Raw genomic sequence first — 27903 nt, 5'->3', positions numbered from 1 at the left:
GTAGTGAAAATCTGGGTTGTCGTGAAACTCGGACAGGATTATTGAATGGGAACGAGTTCGATATCATGGTGAATACTGCATTTTCCCTATCGGGAAATGTGATCGTAGAAATTGTCAGTGGATTATTCCACTTTGTGGATGATTGTGAGGCGGGGAGTGTCGGTTCTGATTGTCTCACATCGAGGCACGCGGATGTTGTTTGTTTGCGAGAGTGTGTTCCCTAGTGATGCGACCTATTGGTTGCATTGAAATGTCGAGGTCATCCTTAACGAACGGTCGAGGCAAGAGGATTCACCAGGCATTGGTGGATATTTTTGTGGGTTGCGTGACGAATTGCAAATTTTTGTGATGATAATTCATTGTTGACGGGATTCTAGTACACGAATAGTTTCCATGCTAGTACTAGGAAGCCGTAATTGTAATGATGTGTTGGAGGGTTTAGGGGAGAAACCCTGTGTCAAATGTTGATGTTTTGTCTAGCTCGTGGTGTATTGTTGTCGTCCTGAATTAATCCAGAGACTGATGGTCTTATGCGGATCGATTGATGGGGAATTTTGTGTTCCCAGTATGATTATATGGGGATACCAAAATTTCTTCGTTGAAGGAATAACCCGATGGTGGTGACGGGGGAAGTATGTTCTTGATTCGGAGAACATTCGTGATTGACCGGTTTAGTGATGTGTTTATGAACCAATGAAGTATGGAGTTTTAATAAGGCATGGATCCTTCTCGATTTGGATTAATGCAAGACTTGGTTCATGGCGTAGTGGACCTAGTAGATCGCGTTGCGTGATATAGTTATTGGTGTAGCTTGTTGCGAGTTTTAGCCGAGAGAACTTGAAGGGATAATGGTGTTTTTCATATTTCCGAAGTGGGCATTTGGACGTTGAGTGTATGAGATGTCGTTTGTTGCGGTAATGCACGCTAGTGATTATTAGCTTGTGGGGGGATATTTGAGTTAATGGAAATCGTTGTGGACATCGAGTTTGAAGGTATGTCGCTGGACCATTGAGTGTGGGTCCGGTTTGTTAAGTGACAGAGATCACGGGGACGTGATCCAGTTTAAGTGGGGAGAGTTGTAAGACCCTATCCAAAGGTGCAATTGTATAATGATTAAAGTTGGAGGATTTGGGTTTAAAGTGTTTATCGCGCAAATTGTGTTATTTTTCTACATTTTGAAGCTCGTATGTTATCGTGGGTTATATAGGTTGTGGGTATAAGTTCGAATGGTTTAAAGTGCAAGAAAATGTCCATAAATTGAAGTTTGGAATGTGTGGGGCGCGCTTTTATGTGCGCGGCTCACACAATTTGCACTTGGTGTGAGGGGCGCGCTTTTATGTACGCGGCTCACACAATTACACTTGGTGTGAGGGGTGCGTATTATAGTGTGCACGGCGCGTACACACCCCGATTCAGCATACTTATTATTTTTGTAATTTAAAAGAAGGGTAGTTTGGTCTTTTCACTTCAGGGTCGAGTTTTTGGCCACAAAATTGGTTCCAAGCTTATCTTATCCTCATTTCTTATCCACTCAAACACATCAAACCCTAGAGAGAGAGAGTTTCTAGAGAGAGAATTGGGGATTTGGAGAAGAAGAAGAGCAATTCGGGTCGGGTCTCAAGAGTTAAAGTAGTTCACCTCGTTCACGGCTACGTTGTGGTAGTGTTGGTAAGTTCAAACTCCGAATTTAATTGTTTAAGCATCTTGTTCATATTTGGGGTTTGAGCTTGAAAATGCTAAAAACGAACATATATTTCATAGCATTATTCCTCAAGAAAGACAAGCTTTTAGTTGCAATTGTTCTATTTACAAGTGATATTCGTTTAAATAATAAAAGGTGAAGACAAAAGGCAGATTCGACGAATTGAAGACGCAAACGACCAAAAAGCTCAAAAGTACAAAAGACAATCAAAAAGGCTCCAATTATTGATAAGAAACGTCTCGAAATTACAAGAGTACAAGATTCAAAACACAAAGTACAAGATATTAAATTATTCGCAAGGACGTTCTAAAATCCGGAACCGGGACCAGAGTCAACTCTCAACGCTCGACGCAACGGACTAAAAATTACAAGTTAACTATGTATATAAATATAATATAATATATAATTAATTCTTAAAATTAATATATATATTATAATATATTTATAATTCGTCGGCAAACAAAGAGCCAAAGCTGAGTGAGCTGTAATTTCAAACTCCGCGACTTGCGAAGTTTGAAAAAGGAAAATGCCGCGAGTCGCGGAGTTCCCCTGGACTCAATTCCCTATAAAAGCCAACGCAGTTCGACGTAAAAAATATATCCATAATATCAATCTCTCTATCTATATACGTAGTATATATTTATATTTATATTTTAATTTTAATTTTAATTTGAATTCTAATAATAAGGGTATGTTAGCGAATGTTGTAAGGGTGTAAGTCGAAATTCTGTCCGTGTAACGCTACGCTATTTTTAATCATTGTAAGTTATGTTCAACCTTTTTAATTTAATGTCTCGTAGCTAAGTTATTATTATGCTTATTTAAAACGAAGTAATCATGATGTTGGGCTAATTACTAAAATTGGGTAATTGGGCTTTGTACCATAATTGGGGTTTGGACAAAAGAACGACACTTGTGGAAATTAGACTATGGGCTATTAATGGGCTTTATATTTGTTTAACTAAATGATAGTTTGTTAATTTTAATATAAAGATTTACAATTGGACGTCCCTATAAATAACCATATACACTCAATCGGACACGATGGGCGGGATATTTATATGTACGAATAATCGTTCATTTAACCGGACACGGGAATGGATTAATAGCCACTAGAATTATTAAAACAGGGGTGAAATTATGTACAAGGACACTTGGAATAATTGATAACAAAGTATTAAAACCTTGGGTTACACTCAGTCGACATCCTGGTGTAATTATTAAACAGAGTATTAAAATCTTGTTACAGTTTAAGTCCCCAATTAGTTGGAATATTTGACTTCGGGTATAAGGATAATTTGACGAGGACACTCGAACTTTATATTTATGACTGATGGACTGTTATGGACAAAAACCAGACGGACATATTAAATAATCCAGGACAAAGGACAATTAACCCATGGGCATAAAACTAAAATCAACACGTCAAACATCATGATTACGGAAAGTTTAAATAAGCATAATTCTTTTATTTCATATTTAATTTCCTTTATTTTATATTTAATTGCACTTCTAATTATCGCACTTTTATTTATTGTTATTGTATTTAATTGCAATTTTAATTATCGTACTTTTTAATTATCGCAAGTTTATTTTATCGCATTTTTATTTATCGCAATTTCATTATCGTTATTAACTTTACGCTTTAAATTAAGTCTTTTATTTATTTAATATTTTACATTTTATTTTAACTGCGACTAAAGTTTTAAAATCGACAAACCGGTCATTAAACGGTAAAAACCCCCTTTAAAATAATAATATTACTTATATATATATTCGTATTTTTATAAATTAAACTAATATAGCGTTAAGCTTTGATTAAAAAATTTTCCCTGTGGAACGAACCGGACTTACTAAAAACTACACTACTGTACGATTAGGTACACTGCCTATAAGTGTTGTAGCAAGGTTTAAGTATATCCATTCTATAAATAAATAAATATCTTGTGTAAAATTGTATCGTATTAAATAGTATTTCCTGCTAAAATTTAATAGTATTTTATACCCCTTAGCTTTAACCATCAAGTATTTTTGGCGCCGCTGCCGGGGAACTTAAACGCCGAAAGCGCAACGCTGAATATTAAAAAAAAAAGATTTTTTATTTTTAGTTTACTTTTATTAAAATACGCTTTTGTAAAAATACGTTTTAAATATTCGAAAATATAAAAAGAAAACAAATATATAAATATTTTTAAGAGTTTGTGAAATATTTAAGTTTTATAAAGTTTCTTTATTTTTATTTTATAAAAATATAAGTTTTATTTAAATATTTTGTTTTTATTTAAAACATAAAATCAAAAACTGAAAAAAAAAAAACATTTATAAATCTAGTTTTAAGAGTTTTATTTATAAAATTATAAAATATTTCTATTTTTATTTTAGGGTTTAAAATATAAGTTTTATTAAATTTATATAAATATATTTTATTTAAAACAGAAAAACAAATAAATAAAATATAAATAAAACTGACCTGTTGAATTTTGACCTGCATCTCGTCTGAGCCTGAACCCTCCGCGACTCGCGAAGTTATTAAACCGGACCAACCGCGACTCGCGGAGACGGCCGACACGGGCCACACAGGAACCCTAACAACATTAATTACGGGATAATTATTATTATTATTAATTTTAAAACCTAATTAGGGTTTGATTAGTTAATTAATTTTAATTAATTTAGTTTTATTTATTTAATTTGTAATATTAAGTTTATTTAGTTTTATTAATATATAAAAATTAATAGTTTTATAAAATAAATAATATAAAAATAATATTTTTATAAAAAATTGTATTTTTTTTACAACCTTTAGTATATTTTTATATTTTGTCCCTTTTTATTTGTTTTTAGTGTAACTTTTGTGTTTTTCACTAGTTTTTAGTTTTAAACTTAATTTTTGCCATAGTTATTTTTATTTATAGATTTTTAGGCTTTGTCGTAAAATCCCTTAAGTGCTTTTTCTTTAGACTAAGATTTAGGTGATTTAGAATTTTGCGACGCCTTTTTAAGTTTTAGTACCTTTTTAAGATATTGCCAATTTGGGATATAGATTTACTTGTAAGCTTTAATATTTTTAGACGCCTTTTACCTATGTATCAATTATCATTCCAATTAGTAATCTCAATTTGCGATTATAATTTTAAGTTAGTGGTAGTAATAAGGTTGGGTTAGTCGAGTGTTTTTAAGTTTTAAAGTCATTTTTTTTCTTTCGTATTTTTCGACGCCTTTTATTTTTCGACCTTTTTCGACGCGCTCTTTTTCTTTCTTATTTCTCGTCATTCTAGTTTTTAGGACTTAGAATTTTTTCTACTTCTTATCTATACTTCTTAAAATTACGAAAATTTATTTTAAGTGGTTAAATTGATAGACATCAAAATTTTCTGGTTCGTAGTAATAGTTGGATTTGTACGTGGACCGGGTTATTGGAGCCAAACAGTCCTCAATTATATTGAGACCAAACGAATCCTGCCCCTCTGCTGCATCTATTGGCTATTCGAAACGTGGGCAAAATCAGAAAAGTCTATTAATTGGATAACTTATATAATTTTTCTTTCCTTTTAAAAACTAATAGGATATTCAGTGAATGCACCGAGCAAGACGTTCACCACCTTTTGTACGTTCACCACCTGTAACTAGATCAAGACATCTAGAAAATATTAACGCCGTTGATTTTCCTTTAGAATCGTCATCCAGTCGACCAAGTACTCCAATTCAAATTTCCGATAATCCATTTTTTGAACCCGACCTCACAATTGAGAATCCGGATAATATTCAGGGACAATTCATAGATTCTGAACCATTAAATTTTTCTCTGGAACCACCAATCATTCAAACAGAGATTGTTGAGGAACGAACCATTAAATTAGAATCCTCTAGTGATTCGGATTCAACAAATTCAATCATGGAAAATCTGGAACCTTTAAGTATGGAAGACCGAATGAGAGCTAAACGCACTGGCCAAGGTCACGCAATTACTCATCCAGACATTAATGCGCCAGATTATGAAATCAAAGGACAAATTCTACATATGGTGACTAATCAATGCCAATTTAGTGGTGCGCCGAAGGAAGATCCAAATGAACATCTTCGTACCTTTAATAGGATCTGCACACTATTTAAAATAAGAGAAGTTGAGGATGAACAGATATATCTCATGTTATTTCCCTGGACTTTAAAGGGAGAAGCCAAAGATTGGTTGGAATCGTTACCTGAAGGGGCGATTGATACATGGGACGTTTTAGTTGAAAATTTTCTTAAACAATTCTTTCCGGCATCTAAAGCCGTAAGACTTCAAAGAGAAATTGTTACGTTCACACAGAAGCCAAATGAAACTCTATATGAGGCGTGGACAAGATTTGGAAAGTTATTAAGAGGATGTCCGCAACATGGTTTAGATACCTGTTAAATAGTACAAATATTCTACCAAGGATGCGACATCACTACAAGGAAAGACATAGATATTGCAGCTGGTGGTTCCATTATGAAGAAAACCGAAACTGATGCTTACAAAATTATTGATAACACTGCTTCCCACTCACATGAGTGGCACCAAGAAAAAGATATCGTTAGATCATCTAAAGCAGCTAGAGCCGATTCTAGCCATGACTTAGATTCCATTTCTGCAAAGATAGATGCTGTCGAGAGACGAATGGAAAAGATGACTAAAGATATCCACTCAATACGAATTAGTTGTGAGCAGTGTGGAGGACCACATTTGACAAAAGATTGTCTCAGTATTGAATTAATAATGGAACAAAGAGAGAATATTTCATACATAAACCTAAGGCCTGGAAATAATTATCAGAATAATTATCAACCGCCAAGACCGATTTACAATCAAAACCAGAACTATAACCGAAATATTCCATACAACAACCAAAGACCTAATTTTCAAAACAAACCACCACAAACCGATGATAAAAAGCCGAATTTAGAAGATATGATGATGAAGCTAGTTGAAACTCAAACGCAGTTTTTCACATCTCAAAAATAAACTAATGAACAAAATGCTCAAGCATTTAGAAATCAACAAGCTTCTATCCAAAACTTGGAACAAGAAGTAAGTAACCTAGTAAGGTTAATAGGTGAAAGAAAACCGGGAAGTTTACCTAGTGATACAAATGCTAACCCCCAGAATGAAACAGCTAAAGCCATTACCACAAGAAGTGGTACAACACTTAAACCACCTGAAATACCTGTAACTTCTGATGAAGCTATTCCTACTCCACAAGAACCACAACCTGATCAAGATAAGAAAAAAGAACCGGTAGTTGAAAAGGTTAATGAAGATAATACAGCTAAGGATAAACCTTATGTTAAACCATACCAACCACCACTTCCTTACCCGAGTAAAATGAAGAAAGAGAAACTTGAAGCCGAGCAATCCAAATTCTTGGATATGTTTAAACATATAAATGTAAATCTTCCTTTCATTGATGTGATTTCAGGAATGCCTAGATATGCTAAATTTCTGAAAGATCTAATCTCAAATAGAAAGAAAATGGAAGAACTCTCGGCCGTTACTATGAATGCTAATTGTTCAGCAGTGCTGTTGAATAAGATACCAGAAAAATTATCTGATCCAGGAAGTTTCACAATTCCATGTTTTCTGGGTAGTCTTAGTTCAATAGAAGCATTGGCAGACTTAGGTGCTAGTATAAATTTAATGCCGTATTCACTATACGCTAAACTAGATCTTGAAGAATTGAAACCAACAAGAATAATCATACAACTAGCCGATCGATCAATAAAATATCCTAGAGGGATAATGGAGAACATGCTAGTTAAAGTTGGTACTTTAGTATTTCCAGTAGATTTTGTTGTTCTGGACATGGAAGAAGATTCTCAAGTTCCTCTCATATTAGGAGGACCATTCTTAAACACGGCTAAAGCAATGATAGACGTGTTTGGTAAGAAATTGACCCTAAGTATAGAGGACGAGAGTGTTACCTTTTCAGTTGATAGAGCAATGCAACAAACGCAATCTGCAGATGATACATGTTATTATATTCAAACTATAGATTCACATGCAGAATTGTTAGAAGAATTTCCAGAATTACAAGGAACAGTAGAATGTTCTTTAGGAGAAGGTAATGAACCAATTGATGAAGCTGAAATGTTAGCTACACTAATAGCTAATGAATATGAACCAACAACAGAAGAAATTCAAATGCTAAAAGAAGAAGACAGATATCGATATAAATCATCGATAGAAGAACCACCGACATTAGAATTAAAGCCACTTCCAAACCATTTGGAATACGCTTATTTACATGGTGAATCTGAATTACCTGTAATAATATCATCTTCTCTTACTAAAAATGAGAAATCTCAACTCATTTCTGTGTTGAAAGCTCATAAACCAGCCATTGCATGGAAAATTCATGATATTAAAGGAATAAGTCCTTCGTAGTGCACACATAAAATCCTTATGGAAGAAGGTCATAAAACGTATGTGCAACGCCAACGAAGACTAAATCCGAATATGCAAGATGTAGTTAAAAAAAGAAATTATTAAACTGCTAGATGCATGTTTAATTTATCCAATCTCTGATAGTCCATGGGTAAGCCCAGTTCAATGCGTGCCTAAGAAGGGTGGCATGACTGTCATTACAAATGAAAAAAAATGAGCTTATTCCTACAAGGACTGTAACAGGATGGCGTGTATGTATTGATTATAGAAAATTAAATGACGCCACCAGAAAAGATCACTTTCCCTTACCTTTTATTGATCAAATGTTGGAAAGATTAGCCGGAAACAGTTACTATTATTTTCTTGATGGATTTTCCGGATATTTTCAAATTCCAATAGCACCCGAAGATCAAGAGAAAACCACATTCACGTGCTCTTATGGTACTTTTGCTTATAAACGCATGCCATTTGGACTTTGCAACGCCCCTGCAACCTTTCAAAGGTGCATGATGGCGATTTTTCACGACATGATAGAAGAATGCATGGAAGTTTTCATGGATGACTTTTTAGTCTTCGGTGATACATTTGAATCATGTCTAGTTAATCTTGAACGAATGCTGATTAGATGTGAACAATCAAATCTAGTTCTTAATTGGGAGAAATGCCATTTCATGGTTAAAGAAGGCATCGTTCTTGGACATAAAATTTCAAAAGAAGGAATTGAAGTGGATAGAGCTAAAGTAGATGTAATTGCTAAACTTCCACATCCCACCAATGTTAGAGGAGTTAGGAGTTTTCTAGGGCATGCCGGTTTTACCGACGTTTCATAAAAGATTTTTCTAAAATTGCCACTCCTATGAATAAACTCCTAGAAAAAGATGCTCCATTCATCTTTTCAGATGAATGCATCAAATCTTTTAATATTCTTAAAGAGAAACTCACTAATGCGTCGATCATGATAACACCAAATTGGAATCTACCGTTTGAACTAATGTGCGATGCAAGTGATTTTGCAATGGGAGCCGTTTTTAGGACAAAGGATTGAAAAACGATTTCAACCTATATATTATGCTAGTAAGACGTTACAAGGAGCACAAACGAACTATACAACTACTGAAAAAGAACTCCTTGCTATTGTCTTCGCTTTTGACAAATTTTTTTCATATCTCGTTCTAGCAAAAAACGGTGGTCTATACCGACCATTCTGCTCTTAGATACCTATTTTCGAAACAAGATGCCAAACCAAGATTAATCTGTTGGATCTTACTCTTACAAGAGTTCGATATTGAAATCCGAGATAAAAAAGGAGCAAAAAATCTCGCCGCTGATCATCTTTCTCGTCTTGAAAATCCCGAATTAGAAGTTCTAAATGAATCGGCCATACAAGACAACTTTCCTGATGAATATCTATTGAAGATAGATTATAATGAAATACCATGGTATGCAGACTATGTAAAACTACTTAGTATGTGGATTCCTTGAAAAAGGATTATCGTACCAAAAACGAAAGAAATTCTTCAGTGATATAAAACACTATTTTTGGGAAGATTCACATCTGTTTAAAAGTTGTCCCGATGGAATAATACGCCGATGTGTATTCGGAGATGAAGCTAGTAAAATTTTAAACCATTGTCACACAGGACCAACAGGAGGGCACTATGGGCCTCAACTAACATCAAGAAAAGTTTATGATGCTGGATTCTATTGGCCTACAATTTACAAAGACGCACACCTTCTTTGCAAATCCTGTGATGCTTGTCAAAGGGCTGGAAAAATAAGTCAACGTGATGAAATGCCACAAAATGTCATCCAAGTATGTGAAGTATTTGACATTTGGGGTATTGACTTTATGAGTTCATTTCCAAAATCTCATAATAATCTCTATATTCTCGTAGCCTTTGATTATGTATCTAAATGGGCGGAAGCACAAGCTCTCCCAACTAACGATGCACGAGTTATAGTCAACTTTTTAAAACGTCTTTTTGCAAGGTTTGGAACGCCGAAAGCTTTAATAAGTGATCGGGGTACTCATTTCTGTAATAATCAACTTGAGAAAGTTCTCAAAAGATATGGAGTAACTCATAAAATCTCCACCGCATATCATCCACAAACAAGTGGACAAGTTGAAAATACCAACCGAGCTTTAAAACGTATTCTAGAAAAAACCGTAGGATCAAATCCGAAGGAATGGTCCATTAAATTGGAAGATGCACTCTGGGCTTTTAGAACAGCCTACAAAACTCCAATTGGAACCACATCTTTTAGACTTATTTATGGAAAAGCATGTCATCTTCCAGTAGAAATTGAACACAAAGCATTTTGGGCTTTGAAGACATGTAATCTTGATTTACATGAAGCTGGACGTCTACGGTTAAGTCAACTAAACGAATTAGAAAAATTAAGACATGAAGCATACGAAAATTCGTTAATCTATAAGGAAAGAACGAAGAAATGGCATGATAAAAGAATCAGAAGTTCAAAAGAATTCAAAGAAGGAGACAGAGTTCTTCTTTTCAATTCACGATTCAAGCTATTTCTTGGAAAATTGAAATCAAGATGGTCTGGACCATTCATAGTCAAAAGAGTTTTCCCATACGGAACGATAGAATTAATAAATTCAAATGGGATTGAATTTAAGGTTAATGGTCACAGAGTTAAACATTACATAGATAGTCAAATGAAAGTTGACAATGAAGTTAATCACAATTTCGATACCACAGCTAACTAAGTGTGGGGAGAATCAAGTCTTTTAAAGGATAATATGTATTTCTGTTAGAGTTAGATTTTCTGTTTTCGTGTAGTTCTCGAAAATGGAACCCGAATGGTCTTTCCCTAGCAGACCCTAAAGAACTAGTCTTCTCCCCCCATTCTGAATTTTTATTTTTTTTAGGAAATGAAGACTGCCTGTGAACTAAACCATGGTCTAATGCTACACGCTTTGATCACTAAACGTAATAATGACACACTTCCGAGTGAAATAGTATCAGTAATCAGAGAAAGATTGGACGGAGTAAGAAAAGAATCCAGATGCGAAGATAATAAGTTACAATTTGGTAAAGGAAAATCAAAATCCGCAGCAAAAAGAAGAGCACGACACCTTGAAAGATGTCACAAATGCGGAAAATGGTCACATGGAGGTAAATGTTCAAATAATCAAACCTATTCAAACACCGAATTTGTTACTTTATGCAGAGACGGACCGTTCATATGTTTAGAAGAAAAAACAATGAATGCTCGAGGTTACGCCTTTGTAGCTATGGAAAACCAATTAAACCGACTATCTTATGAGTGGGATAGATCATATCACTAAGAATACTATCTCACAGGTAAGTCTGTACAGTTTTTAATTTTCTTTTTTATTTTCATTTTTAACCTTTTGATAATAAACGCTAATTTGTTCGCTATAAAGTATTAAATTGGTATTGAATAAAATTAGGTTTGGCGACCGAAATTATTGATATCATACAAAAATTTATTACATCACTGCGAAATTTAACGTTTATTCTTAAGGTATAAATATCTTTAATCAATCAACACAAAATATTTCAAAAATTCGTCATGAGTTAAATTAGGTCATGGAACCGAAATTACTTTACCGAAAAGAGGGGCGCATATTTTTGATAATATTTGATTGATTAAAGTGGGATAAAAGCCAAAAAGATTTTTAATTTTATTTTTACTTTGTTTTTAAAATTAATATTAAAATAATATTGTAAACTTTTTAAATCAATATACTTAAAATTGTAAATATTTGAAAAATTAATATTTTTAATATAAGTTTGCATGTATAAAAACAAAAATATAATTTAAGTTTGGTGTGAATTTATAATATTAATTTTTAAATTAAGTTTGGTGTGAATTTTTAATTTTTAAAATATGAATTTTTAATTTTACGCATTTTAAATTTAAGTGGTTTGAATTTAAAAACAAAAATTTACTTTATTTCGCTAAGTTAAAAATATGATTTTTAAAATTCGTCGTAAGTTGAAGACTAGGTCTTTGAACCGAAATTGCTTTACCCGAGGGAGGGACGAGAACTTTTATTATCATTATTTTTAAACTTATTGACTTAAAGTATGCCAAAAACATTAAAAAAATCCAACAATCTTAGCTTTTAAAACAATCGCTACAAAAAGACAAATTTTAAAATTTTGTCGAAGGACGGACTAGGACATCGATCCGAAACGACCTCGTCCTAAAACAAAGGAAAACAAAATTTTAAATTTATTTTATATTTGTTTTATAAGTTAAGGCTTATATAAAAAATAAAAATAAAAAATAAAAATAAAAACCCAAACACTGCGACTCGCGGAGTTTGAAAGAGTCAAATGCCGCGACTCGCGGAGAGACCAAAACCCAGAAAAAAATAAAACGAGCTGAACAGCTCAGTTGCACACACCCACCCACTCCAAACTGCGCAAACACCCGAAAATACCGAAAAACACACACCAAATTCGCAATTTTTGACCGTTTTTCATCAAATCTTTTACTAAAATCATGTTGAGAAGGATGCTATCAAGGAATTACTCAAGAAAAACGGTAAATTTCTACACCTAAACACCATTTAATCCGAAAATTGGTGTTCTTGAGCAATTTTTTCCCCAATTCGATTTTGATACTTTTTAGTGTAATTATGCTTAAATTGATTATGTATTATGCTTGTATAACCTAGATTGATTCTATTTAACATGATTAGAAGCCTTAAACTTCAAATTTTGAGTAATCTAGGGTTTGTGTTCTTGAGCAATTTGGGGCTTTTTGATATAAACAGGTTATGGCCGATTTTTGTCATGAATTGTTGCTAAATTAAGTAGTGTAACATGTTTAGGTAGTTAAATGATCCAAACTTTGAGCCTAAACATGATTTTGACAATTAAAGTGGACTTTTTCAAGTCTAAAATTCATGAACTTGATTTTTAAGAGATAATGTCATTTGAAACTTGTTTAATTGCTAGTAATGATTATTTTGACATGTTATTTGAGTTGAATGCTTATGAACTTGGCGAACATTTTTGTATATGCTTATTTGAAAAAGTGTAGATTTGATAAAAATATGAAAATGAGCTTAAGTTTGATATAAATTGAACATGTCATTATAATTATTTTAATTGATGATTTTGCTGACACTAATGCATATTTGGATGCACAAAAATTGTGTTTGATGTGTTTTGCAGACTGAAAGGGGTGAATCTTCATCCCAAGCTCGCAATGCTTCTGCTGAGAATGCGGAACAACAGGAGGTGGATAACTACTACAAACAAGATATACCTCATCCAGTTATGACATTTTCTGATATGCACTTGGAAGATTTACACCCGAACTTGAGATTTTACAGACTTTGGATAGATTATCCAAAATACCAAAGGGGCTTGCATACTCTTCATTCTAAAGCTGTTGAAGTACCTAGGGTAATAGAATGGGCACCGTTAGAAGCTGTAGAATTAGCCGGGCCAATTAGGGAATTACTTACACAGAGGTATGGTAATTCTACTTTTAACGATTGGGTACGTTTATTCAACATGCGTAGACCTGTATATAAAGTATGGTGTGAAGAATTATTGTGTAGTATAGAAATAAATGATCGGGTAGTTAGTTTAACCGATCGATCTTTTATTAGATTTTTGTTAGGAGGTTCGATGCGCCACATGTCTTTACTAGACATGGCTCAGGCCTTACGTATATATACGCCTGAGGAGCTAGTATCTGCCGATTGTAGAGGGTTGATATTGAACGGTAGGAAAATTGATGAAAATTTTGATACACATGGTGTATGGAGTCAAATGACTAGCCATCACCGATTTAAAGGGGGAAATTACTCTTATTTGGATATAGATAGAGCAGAGTTAAGAGTAATTCATAGGTTTTTAGCTAATTCGATTACACAAGGAGGTAAGAATAAGGAAAAGGTAAATGAACAGGATTTGTTTTACCATATGTGTATTATAGACCCACAAAGCACTGTAAGTATACCGTATTGTGTGGGTTATTATTTATCAGCTATGGTTAGGGGGATGAGACCGCACAGTATAATAGGAGGTGGTATATTTATTACTTTGATTGCTGAATATCTCGGTGTGGATATAAGTCGGGGGGGATTACTAATCGAAGAACCAGAACCCCGCGATACAATAGGTTTAAATGTATACCATGGTGCGAAGGTTTTGAAGAGGCGAAATAACGCCACAGTACGATATAATGGTAGACTTCCACAGGTTGAGAGAAACCAATAGCCAGGTAATGTGAGAGGGGGAAATGAAATGACAGAAATGCAAAGGTTTATAGCTTCACAAGAGTACGAAAATGCTAGACATCGAGCATTTGAAGATTGGCAAGTTCATCAAAACCAAATCATAGCTTATTGCCAACAAATAGGTAGAAACTATATTCCTACTCCATCGCCCGTATTTCCTCCCTGGTCTATAGAGATCCAACCACCGTATCCTACGTATAACCCAGCCGAAGCATTTTATAACACATATGGTTATGCATGGAACCCCTACTGGTATCAGTATCATCCCTAGTCTACTTAGTTTTATTTATTTTATTATTTGTAATGTTGATACATTTAATACTTATGTTAATATTGTAATAGTTTTTATAATTTTCTAACTTTTATTATTAGATTTTAATAATTTTTGAATGTGGGGTAATATACCAAACTTCAAAAATATGTATATATGTTTGCAGTTTATCTTATGTACACAACAGGGAAAAACAACGCATTTTCAAAGACTGGCATTAAGTTCAGCAAAAGCAACTAATTTTGACGACAAGATGCAAAATATATGTGAAATAACAACAAGACGGAATGAATAAATGATATGCACCATTTATCATTCAGAAAACAAACGCCAATATGTTTGGAAACTTTGGTAAAATTTAATCATTTTTCTACGCTAATCACCCTCAATAATTTAAATTGTTACTGATTTCTTGCAAATGAGGGCATTGCAAGATCTTAAGTGTGGGAAGGGGTTAAATTCTTTCGGATTTTTATCTTAAACATTTGGTTACCATTAAAAATACTAGTAAAGCAGTAGTTGTATTAGAATCTAGTGCTCTCTAATAATAAAGAACAGCCCTAGTCTTATATACTGACTACCCAATTCTAGTAAAAATTTTCAAAATTTTCAATTAAATGAACTCAAAATCATGTTTATACATATTTATGAATGATAAAACTAGGTTTTAACACTAAAATTATTGTTACCTCGGAAAGAACATAAATTGAGAAACAAACCAAAATGTTAAAATTCATTTAAAATGGAATAGAGGACAATAAAAAGGAAAATAAAAGCCAAGTGTGGGAAAATTTACCAAGATATTTTAAACATATGTCACATATTTCTGTAACAAATAACTGAAAATACTTTTGCTTTGGACTAAACTAAACTGTTTTACCTGATGAAAGAAAAGAAGAGATGGATCTACACGATGAATCAATTCCATCATTAAAAGGAAGTAAAGTCTTCCGAAAAAGAAATGCGCTTCTTGATTTAGGTCATGAAGTTGTCGTCCAGACCAGCTGTAGGTTGATGAAAAATCTAAAAAAGTCATCTCTAAAATCAGCAGGAAATCCACGGACCTCAGCATAAAACAGGGTCGCCAAGTGGTCAGATTTATCCTAACCATGAGAAGGATTTATCTCATACAATGGGGGGGCACCGTGCAAATTAGCTGGATAAGACTAATGAATCAGATCCCCAGAAAGGATAATCTCCTTAAAGATCAAAAATCAGCTTTTAAGACTGATATTACTCAATCCTAGAGATTGACCTTAAAGATTGAGAATTCAAACTCATGGAATTCAATGATATCTAAACTCGAGCTTGAACGAGAAAATATTTTGATCAAAAATTACAAACCGATTTGTTTTCTGAAAACCCTATTTTCAATACGTTCATTACCATTGAACGTAAAATCCTAGGAATTCACCTGGAATTCATTAGGTCATCTGAACCAAATCGGGTGTCAACCATAAGAACGGTGGTTGCATAGCATGGTCAAAGACAAGACCTTGTGCCAGACTGAAAAATTATAAGGGTGAGCTTTACTATTGCTCCTACCAAGGATAGTAATTGCGTCCGACACGTTATAGACCATAATTAAAAGCATGTCAGGGGACATTGCCTTAACAGTTGCTTGTTCAACGCTTTCCTTTACAACCGGACGGTAGTTTATCGAAAGGTAATATACGGGACAAGTGAACTGGACGTGTTGCTTTCCTAATACAAGGTTAGCAAGTGGGTAACACAAAACCACAAGTGTTGAGCTAAAATTTTCAAATCTGAAACCCACACAAACCCACAAAAATATTTTGCAAACACCGGTGAAGGGTTATTCCGGAAAACTAATCTAGGGTAAAAGCTAGATTAAAATTTTCAAAAGATCTAATGTTTTCATAAAGATCCAATTTCCTTAATGGATCTAAATTTTATAGTCATGTGGGACTGTAAACCATATCGTTACTACCATTGTTTATACCGCCGTATAGAAATCACTGATGTACAAAGTGTGAAGAATAAAGAAGTGATTCTAGTATTTCAAGACTATATTGCTTGAGGACAAGCAACACTCAAGTGTGGGAATATTTGATAATGCTAAAAACGAACATATATTTCATAGCATTATTCCTCAAGAAAGACAAGCTTTTAGTTGCAATTGTTCTATTTACAAGTGATATTCGTTTAAATAATAAAAGGTGAAGACAAAAGGCAGATTCGACGAATTGAAGACGCAAACGACCAAAAAGCTCAAAAGTACAAAAGACAATCAAAGAGGTTCCAATTATTGATAAGAAACGTCTCGAAATTACAAGAGTACAAGATTCAAAACACAAAGTACAAGATATTAAATTATTCGCAAGGACGTTCGAAAATTCGGAACCGGGACCAGAGTCAACTCTCAACGCTCGACGCAACGGACTAAAAATTACAAGTTAACTATGTATATAAATATAATATAATATATAATTAATTCTTAAAATTAATATATATATTATAATATATTTATAATTCGTCGGCAAACAAAGAGCCAAAGCTGAGTGAGCTGTAATTTCAAACTCCGCGACTTGCGGAGTTTGAAGAAGGAAAATGCCGCGAGTCGCGGAGTTCCCCTGGACTCAATTCCCTATAAAAGCCAACGCAGTTCGACGTAAAAAATATATCCATAATATCAATCTCTCTATCTATATACGTAGTATATATTTATATTTATATTTTAATTTTAATTTTAATTTGAATTCTAATAATAAGGGTATGTTAGCGAATGTTGTAAGGGTGTAAGTCGAAATTATGTCCGTGTAACGCTACGCTATTTTTAATCATTGTAAGTTATGTTCAACCTTTTTAATTTAATGTCTCGTAGCTAAGTTATTATTATGCTTATTTAAAACGAAGTAATCATGATGTTGGGCTAATTACTAAAATTGGGTAATTGGGCTTTGTACCATAATTGGGGTTTGGACAAAAGAACGACACTTGTGGAAATTAGACTATGGGCTATTAATGGGCTTTATATTTGTTTAACTAAATGATAGTTTGTTAATTTTAATATAAAGATTTACAATTGGACGTCCCTATAAATAACCATATACACTCAATCGGACACGATGGGCCGGATATTTATATGTACGAATAATCGTTCATTTAACCGGACACGGGAATGGATTAATAGCCACTAGAATTATTAAAACAGGGGTGAAATTATGTACAAGGACACTTGGCATAATTGATAACAAAGTATTAAAACCTTGGGTTACACTCAGTCGACATCCTGGTGTAATTATTAAACAAAGTATTAAAATCTTGTTACAGTTTAAGTCCCCAATTAGTTGGAACATTTGACTTCGGGTATAAGGATAATTTGACGAGGACACTCGCACTTTATATTTATGACTGATGGACTGTTATGGACAAAAACCAGACGGACATATTAAATAATCCAGGACAAAGGACAATTAACCCATGGGCATAAAACTAAAATCAACACGTCAAACATCATGATTACGGAAAGTTTAAATAAGCATAATTCTTTTATTTCATATTTAATTTCCTTTATTTTATATTTAATTGCACTTCTAATTATCGCACTTTTATTTATTGTTATTGTATTTAATTGCAATTTTAATTATCGTACTTTTTAATTATCGCAAGTTTATTTTATCGCATTTTTATTTATCGCAATTTCATTATCGTTATTAACTTTACGCTTTAAATTAAGTCTTTTATTTATTTAATATTTTACATTTTATTTTAACTGCGACTAACGTTTTAAAATCGACAAACCGGTCATTAAATGGTAAAAACCCCCTTTTAAAATAATAATATTACTTATATATATATATTCGTATTTTTATAAATTAAACTAATATAGCGTTAAGCTTTGATTAAAAGATTTTCCCTGTAGAACGAACCGGACTTACTAAAAACTACACTACTGTACGATTAGGTACACTACCTATAAGTGTTGTAGCAAGGTTTAAGTATATCCATTCTATAAATAAATAAATATCTTGTGTAAAATTGTATCGTATTTAATAGTATTTCCTGCTAAAATTTAATAGTATTTTATACCCCTTAGCTTTAACCATCAGAGCTAGTTAGGGTTATAAACCCTATTTCTCATGAAATTGGGGGTTTTGGGTATCATTAGTGTAAGTAAACCCGATTATTGTGGGTTTAGGGTTTGATGATGAATTTGGAAATGTTTGTCATGGATTTGGGTGTTAGTCATTAGTTTGTAAGTGTATTGGTGGTTTTGATGTTCTTAAGAACAAGTTACTAGTCAAAATGGGTGTTGACTTGGTTTGGTGTCAAAATGAGTTTTGGGTCAAGTTTTAGTGAATCAAGTATGTAAATACTTGATTTAGGTGTTAATTGGTATTTTGGAAATATAATCACTAGTCGTTAGTGAATTTGGGCGTTTTGTGACTTTTGTCAAAATGGGAAAATTGACTTGAGTCGAATTTGGTAATGACACTAATTTTGGATTTAATGGATGTTAAATACGTTTGTTAAGTGTTAAATGACGTTTTTGAATGAAGGTAATCATGGGAAGTGATTTTGGGTTAAAATGGTATTTTAACAATAAGTCAAACGCGACCAAACGCAAAATGGGTCAATATTGCACGTGTTGTGGTTTTGGTATAAACGACGGTTGAAATGATCACTACCTAAGTAGTAATCTAATGTCGGGACCTAGGTTGGTCTAATTGGTGTAAAGTATAATTTTGGCTAAATTGTACTTTGTAGTGTGGGTTTGAATTACCACCCGAAGTGATAATTGAATTATGTCCATTAGGTGTTAAATGGGCGGGTTTTGGCGAGCAAGGTGTGATCCATCGGCTAAGGGATGTTTGTGTCGAGTTCTCTTTTAGAGAATGACTATTTATGTGTATATTGTACCTATGTGTGATATAGGTGGTTACTTGCTCGGATTTGAGGACGGAGATCATGTTATACATGACTTGTGCGGGCATTCCAAGGTGAGTGAAATAATTATACGTGTATGTATATAGTGTATTTATTTGTGTGCTATGGTATGAACCAAAGAGCCGGTAGTGCCATAGCATGTGCGAATGTGCTATGATGTGAACCAAAGAGCCGGTAGCATCATGCATGTGTATTGTAGTGTGAACCAAAGAGCCGGTAGCACTATAACATGAGTTATTAGGGTGTGAACCAAATAGCCAGTAGCACCTTAGCGTGAGTTCCTTAGAATGTGAACCAAAGAGTCGGTAGCACTTTAGCGTGAGTATGACTTAGTGTTATGATGTGAACCAAAGAGACGGTATCATCATGACAAATGCGTAGTGGCGTGAACCAAAGAGCCGGTAGCACCATAGCATGTGACGTATGGTGTGAACCAAAGAGCCGGTAGCACCATAGCGTGAGAATGGTTAACCATATTGTGTGTGTTGTTTATTTAGCATTTTATATTGTGATGAATATATGCTATTGGATATGCTAGTTGCGATATTGGAGGATATTAGCTTATTACTTTGAGATGGTATGCTAATTAGATTATTAGCATGTATGCGGTAATTGTGTAATTGTTTGCAAGTAAATAGATTATATATGTATATGTATAATTATTGCATTCACTAAACTTTATGCTTATCTCTCTCGTTGTTTACCTTTTTACAGGTATTGTGTTTGTGAAGCTAGCTGGTTGTTAGACTAGATGCGTAGGAGCGCTTGGGCTCGATGGGGTAGCTTTTGGATATTTGGACGCGGATTGGGGATTTGGTAGTCCCCGAGATTATGCTCTTGGTATCGGGTTAGGTTATTGAGTCTTAACCCGTATTTGGTGTAATTGGGTCATTATTACAAATGCTTTTGTAATGTGCCATTTGTGTACCACGGGTCATTATAAGCTGTTAAACGTAATGTTATGATATTATGTTTTTGGTTAAAACGGAGTTGGAAATGTTATGTATTATGAACGCTATATTGGGACCTAACTTATAAAAAAAAATAGTGCTTCGTTTTTGGTAAACGATTTTGGGGTCGTTACAAGTTTGTGCATAATGTTTCTCATATTATACAATTAACATGTTAATATATTAAAAGTAATAATTAATTATTTTAATGACAGAATTATGGATAGCAAAAAAAATATTTTTTTATTTTTGAATTTTTTTAAACTTGTGTATTTTTTATTTATGACATCATTATAATAGAAATTTATTAACAATGTATACATCGATTGATTGATTTATTTTTGAATAATAAACCCTAATGATGAAGGCTTAGTTATTTTAATTTCTTTTTTAAAAATTAAAGTTATGTGATATTAATTTAAAATTAAATTATAAATTATGATTAATTACTATATTATCTAATAGACAAAAATGGTGTATAGTGACTAGGGCATTTTCGTCCTTCTACTTTTTATAATTCTAATTAAATTTCACTACACCAACAAAGACCCCACACTTTTTTCAAATATTGGGGGGTAAAGGGTCAAATAACAATTTTCATAAAAAAAATCTTAAATAAACTCTACCCAAATATTCAACAGGTCATATCTTCTCGCTTGCAACGAGTTAAATTTTTCCGACACCATCGTTAAACTCGAAATAATTTTAGGAACACAATGTCACTAACTATACGCAAAACGGACGCTTTTTAAAAAATGCTAAATATTTGGGATACTTTTCATACACGTTGATTTTGAGTTAAATTTTTTAAAAGTCGATAATTACATAGCTAAACGCGGAGATGGACATATATTGTTAATTTAAAATAACATTTAAATCTTTCACGGGTTATACCTTTTAGCTCGACTCGAGTTGCGCTTCAATGACATCATTCTTTAGCCACGAAATAATTTTACAAACTAAATACAATAAAATACATTGAAAATCGAACTTTCGGCGCGAAGCGAGGGTTCAACAAGTACTTAAATTAAAATAGCATCTAAACAAACACTTCCCTCTAGGGATGACAATGATCATCCGATCCGATGGATATCCATCCGATCCGATCCACTTAAAGCGGATATGGATGATCTAAATGGATGAATATTGGATATGGATATGGATATGGATGTTTTTTGGATCGGATATGGATGACAATTTGTAATCCATGGATGAACCCGATTTCACCCGAAATGATTAAATTTATATACATATAATATATAAATATAGATATATCGTTATAATTACTCGCAATTATATATTATATTTCATTATATATATACATATTCCGTTCACTTTTTATTACATTAGATTTCAATACGTCCAAGTCTTAACGTTGGGATTTTTTTCTACAAAGCTAATTGATATTTCGATCAACGTACCAGTAGAGGTGATCATATTCTTATATGTATGATGTTTATTTGTTGTTATCATATCGTATATATGTAAATATACACACAAGTTATAACATATTAGTTAGCTAAGTGTTATCGAGCTTTTAGGTATATACATTATGACTTATTTTTATGTAATTTTATAACAAGAGATGACTTTAACTAGAATTAAGTTGAAAAAAAGATTAGAGATGACTTATCCAATGAATATCCATTAACCCGAATAATCCATCGGATATGGATATAGATGGATGAAACTTTGGTTAACGGATATGGATATAGATATGGATGGAACTTTGGTTAATGGATATGGATGTGAATATGGCGTAATCCGATCCATTGGCATTCCTACTTCCCACCAAACAAGCATACACAAGCCGGCAAGTCGCGTATAAAGTATAAACGTAGCGGTTGTAAATAAGTGGCGGCTCGAAGCCGAAGAAACTAAAACTACAAAATATATTAAAAAAGATGCACTTTATAATTGGTTGCTGGCACGGGGTTGCCACGTCATCGCTTCATCTCCTCCACTAATTTCCAAGACCCCATCATACATCACTATTATTACTTCGAAATGACAATCAAACCCCTTGAGTGCTTAAAGCCATTACTACCGAACATAGGCAATATAGTCATAACTGAAATAACGTCGCCATCGCTTAAAAGTAATCAACGTTCCGTCGTCGTCTTGGTTTCGAATGGTCCAAAAGACAGTTGTAATGTGTGGGGTATTTTCGGTAAATTGTGCAATCATAGAAGTAGAATGTTCAATGTGTGCACACTCCTAACATTTTATATTCAATTAATACACTACTTCCGAATATGTTTGGTCATATAGGCCCTTCTTTTTTAAAAATATGCATATTTTACCCTCAGACTTATTTAGTTGGTCTTCAAGCGTCATGATTTTTTTCAAGTGTATTCAAAGATATTATTACAATTAAGATGATTATTTCTAATCGTAATAAGAGAATGTCATTTACGATCTAAAAAAGTACTCCGTAATTTACGTGAAAAATGCTATTATACAGGTTAACGTAATCCATGCAATACTTGCAAATAATAAACACATGTTTTATGATATTTGAATTTACGAACACATTATCATTGATTTTTCTCATATATCTCTAGTCGCAGGGTGATAAATCTTTTAGTATAATAGTTTTAATTATTAATTATAATTAAAATAATAAAAATAAATGATATAATAATAGTTTAATACATTAATAATTAATAATATGACACATCATCCTTATACTTTGTGGTAATTAACTCATAGATCATGGGTGGTGTTGACATGATAAGACTCTGATCTTCCGGTCAAGGGTTCGATTTCATGGAGCTACAAAATTATTCTCCCTCCTGGCAAAGCGAGTAGTCACTCAGGTTAATAAAAAAAAGTAATTAACTCATAATTAAGATACCATATTTGTATAGTGTGACATAACAAAGGGGCTAAATGAAAATTATCTCACTGTTAATTACTAATAAGGTTTGGCTCGTATTTTTCACTTCATTACCAAATAATAATAACTCCACTTGTGCAAATATCATCATCTGTTTCCTCATTCTCTCTCTCTCTCTCCATCTGAAAAAAACCTCAATTCAATCACTTGTTTCCATATTCGTCAACTGTTGTTTTTGGGTGCGTTCCTATGTCTTAATTTGCTCTTAGATCTGCTCACTTCCCATGTTTTTTCTTCTTGAGGTATTATCCTTTTTCCTTTTTACTATCTTAAATACTCTTATCTTATTTCATTAATTAATGAATAATTAATAATTTGTTTTACTTTCTATATGTATCTCCAGTTCTCTTAATTAATTCGTTTAAAGAATTCCATCTATTACTTAACTTGTAATATCATAATCATCATAATTCATAATAATCATAATAATAATAACAAATATATTGTTTATTTCGCTTAAGGTTTGCATATTAGGGAAATTGGTTATATTTTGTTAAGTTAAATTGATTGATAATTGATGATAATTCTAGTTAGTTTTTTTTATGGATTGAGATCCTTACCAGTTAATTTGTTAGAATTTATGAATACACACCATATGTTCAGGATTATTGCTATTTAGATTTAGATTTTTAATATATGGTTGCTTGTTAGTTGGTGTTGATATTTTCCCTAAACTTTTTTGTCCTTATCTATATCATAACATCATGTATTTTATGTTCTAAGTGTTGTTGACCTTAGATTGTTATATATGTTCAGATTTTTTTTTTTCTTCCTTTTATTTAAGGGCAAATTACATAAAAAGGTAACATGTTTTCATGGTTTTCCTATTCTAGGTAATCTATTTCATTCGGATATAAAAAAAAGAGTCTTTTTTCAAAAGTTAATCAAAAAGGGGGTGTCGTTAACTTTCTCCGTTAAACGCCAACGTGGCATTACACGTCACTTTTTTTTCCAAGTGGACCGGTTACCGTTCTTCATAAAAAATTCGACAAACACTGATTTCTAATGAATTGAAGCTTAAAATCATTGAGAATCCACCAACAATGAATCGATGAATCGAATGATGAACACCAAAAATTAAATTCGAAATTTAGGAAGTTTTATAAATCGATTCCTTGATGAAAGTTGCTCTAAATCCTTCCATTAACACTCTAAAATCATCTTCTTCATAGTGTAAGGATCGTGAATGTAACATCAATTTGTGATGAGAAACATGAATGAACGAATTCAATTTTTTAGCTCATAAATGTATGCATACAGTAGCAGATTAGCTCTTAATAAAGAAATACTATGGTCAACGTGTAAGTGTGTAACTGGTCCACGTGGAAAAAAGAAGTGACGTGTCATGCCATGGTGGCGTTTAACGGAGAAAGTTAACGACACTCCTCTTTTTGATTAACTTTTGAGAAAAGACTTTTTTTTTTATATCCGAATGAAATAGATTACCTAGAATAGGAAAACCATGAAAATAGATTACCTTTTTTTTATGTAATTTGCCCTTTATTTATTTAATTGGTAATTGGTAAAGTTAGGATGTCTAATTCTATATTTAGTAAAATAAACTTTCTATTTTTATGGGGTTCAGATTCGAAACATATTGAAAAAGTTACTCCAGCATTTTTAATTTTGAAAACTAATAATTAGAGAGAAATCAGGGTTTATGAGGTATGATATAGGTTCTGCTGAGGTTTATCTGAAACTCAGTATATGACGTTTTATAATCATAAAAATAAAATTTTGACTTGCTATCAAAGTCATCGCAAAATAAGCTAAAAGTTTATATCTTTAGTATCAGGGCAGATACTATAGGCACATTCTACATCCACTTTTTGGGTAGATATTGATTAGTTAATGTTAAAATTTTCACAAATTATTTATCAAACAAATTTGCTATATTAACATGATCACTGGATACAGTCTTTCTGCAAATTTTATTCGATTATTTCACCACGAAAGTAAAAATAACTTTAACTAAAGCCTCGTTTTTACATGTCTATGTTCCTTTAATTGCAGGGTGAATGAAGTAAAAAAAACTGCAGGGTGAATGAAGCTTAAAGACTTAAGAATAAAAAGTTTTAGAGAATTTGCTGACCTTGACATACCAATCAATAATGATAACATAATCGGGTTTTATGCCAAAAATGTTATCAGATGGTGTTTGTTTGAGCAGTTTTAGAGTGCACTCTTTTGTCTGAAAAATGACAACTGAATGGACAGGTCAGACACATCTGGTTTTGTAAGTGGTGGTGGTGCTAGCTTATTCGAAACTTTTCTATTTCTGTTTATCTTGATATACAGATCATCGTAGCTGTAAAATTTCTTAATTTCCTTAACAAATTTCTCCCAAACTCTTCAAGTTCTTTCACACAAAAAATGGTTTATAGTAACCCGAAAATGGATCTCAATAATAGTCTTGCACTTGTTTCTTGTAACCGCGAGTTGAATATAAATAGTAATACAACATTAAGTTTGGACTGCTTTAGTTATGGTGGAAAAGAAAAATCAAAAGACGATAATACGGGTGCACCGGATGATGGATGCAGACTGGTCCTCGGATTGGGACCCACACCGAGTGTATATTCTAATGATTATTTTTCCACAAGCAAAAAACCAGCCTCTGGGTCGAACATGGGGTTGTCATATGAAGATGATTCAGTTCTTAAACTTGGTCTTTCTGATCACTGTGTTACATCAATGGGCAATATGAATACGAATACGAATATGAATACATCTTATTATTCTCAAAAAGGTAATAATTTATTTGAGATACCGATTGACGAGGGGTCCACGTCAGCAAAGCGATCAGGTGGCTATATGCCATCACTACTTTTGGCTCCAAGAATGCAAATGCATAACCTTATGGACCCTGTTGAAAACTCCTATCATGGCCCACAAATAAGCTCCGAACCATCGGCTGTTTCGGACTACTCGATGGGAACAATATCCGACCACCAAACGAGTAATTCTAAAAAGTGCAAGTACGATGCGTGCACAAAAGGGGCCCGCGGGGCCACGGGTCTTTGTATTGGTCATGGTGGAGGTCAAAGATGTCAAAAACAGGGGTGTAATAAAGGTGCCGAGAGTCGAACCGCTTACTGTAAGGCTCATGGTGGTGGGCGACGATGTCAACATTTGGGCTGCACGAAAAGTGCCGAAGGTAGGACGGAATATTGCATCGCGCACGGTGGCGGGAGACGATGTGGCCATTCGGATGGTTGTAGTAAAGCCGCTAGGGGTAAATCGGGACTTTGCATTAAACACGGTGGTGGAAAGCGGTGTAAGGTGGATGGGTGCACCCGAAGTGCAGAAGGTCAAGTCGGTTTGTGCATATCTCATGGCGGCGGTCGACGGTGCCAGTTTCAAGGGTGCAACAAAGGCGCACAAGGTAGCACGATGTATTGCAAGGCTCACGGTGGCGGCAAACGTTGTGTTTTTACCGGGTGTACGAAAGGGGCGGAAGGTAGTACCCCGTTATGTAAGGCGCACGGTGGTGGAAAACGGTGTCTTTTTGACGGTGGCGGGATTTGTCCGAAAAGTGTGCATGGTGGGACCAACTTTTGTGTTGCTCACGGTGGCGGAAAACGGTGTTCGGTCGCCGGTTGTACCAAGAGTGCGCGTGGTAGGACCGATTGTTGCGTGAAACATGGTGGCGGAAAAAGGTGCAAAACCGAGAATTGTACTAAGTCGGCACAAGGTAGTACGGATTTTTGTAAGGCGCACGGGGGTGGGAAACGGTGTAATTGGGGCGGAGATGGGAAATGTGAAAAGTTTGCTAGGGGAAAGAGCGGGTTGTGTGCGGCTCATACGAGTATGGTTCAAGAGAGAGGGTCCAATGTGAACAAAAAGGGTAATTTTGGTATTGGAATTGGGCCCGGGTTGTTTCATGGGATAGTTCAAGCTCCAGCTTCAGCTATAAGCAGCTTTGATAACAGGTACTCATCATCGGGTGTCAGTATTGTTTCGGATTCTATTGACTCACTAGAGAGGCCAGCTAAACGACAACACCTGATCCCGCCTCAAGTTTTGGTTCCTCCATCTATGAAATCAGCGTTTTCATCCTATGCAATGCCTGTGAACTCAGACCGAAGCGGAGAAAAAGTGCACGATAATGGCAATAATCGGAAGAGCCTGGAGTTTACGGTTCCAGAAGGGCGGGTCCATGGCGGTGGACTTCTGTCGTTGTTAGGTGGTAACCTGCAGAATGCAACCATTGATGGGGTGTGATGAAATTTGGAAAGCTTACATTTTGATTTGTACACTAAGTGTTTGAATTTGTGGGACTTGTTATGTTTATGTGTATGTGTGTGTATAAATGCATATTAATTTGGTGACTCATTCATGTTCATGTTGTTGTTGTATGATAAAAATTTGTTCTGTTTTTGTATGTGCTCAGAATTACTATTTTAATTGTAATTTTGTAATGCTGAAATCAGGTTCGGGTGTTATATGGTCTTTCTCTTGGTGGTTTCTATGACAGTATGACTATTGAGTACACAGCAGCTGCTTACCCTTTG

The 27903-nt window shown here is 33.8% G+C and overlaps 1 protein-coding gene across 1 annotated transcript; it reads left to right on the top strand.

Annotated features, from left to right (window-relative positions):
• Window positions 1–23451: 23451 nt before the first annotated feature.
• LOC139887804 (uncharacterized) lies at window positions 23452–27841 on the top strand. The gene is made up of 2 exons (XM_071870883.1): window positions 23452–23631; window positions 25403–27841. Exon 2 carries the CDS (start codon window positions 25763–25765, stop codon window positions 27611–27613), a length of 1851 nt encoding a protein of 616 aa, XP_071726984.1. The 5' UTR covers window positions 23452–23631; window positions 25403–25762; the 3' UTR covers window positions 27614–27841.
• Window positions 27842–27903: the final 62 nt, after the last annotated feature.

The sequence above is a fragment of the Rutidosis leptorrhynchoides genome, chromosome 1 (assembly GCF_046630445.1).
Source record: "Rutidosis leptorrhynchoides isolate AG116_Rl617_1_P2 chromosome 1, CSIRO_AGI_Rlap_v1, whole genome shotgun sequence".
Classification (NCBI taxonomy): domain Eukaryota; kingdom Viridiplantae; phylum Streptophyta; class Magnoliopsida; order Asterales; family Asteraceae; genus Rutidosis; species Rutidosis leptorrhynchoides.
This window is presented reverse-complemented; position numbering and strand designations above follow the sequence as displayed.

Excerpts from the sequence above, each read along its gene's own strand:
- LOC139887804 (XM_071870883.1), top strand. The coding sequence starts at position 25,763 with ATGGTTTATAGTAACCCGAAAATGGATCTCAATAATAGTCTTGCACTT.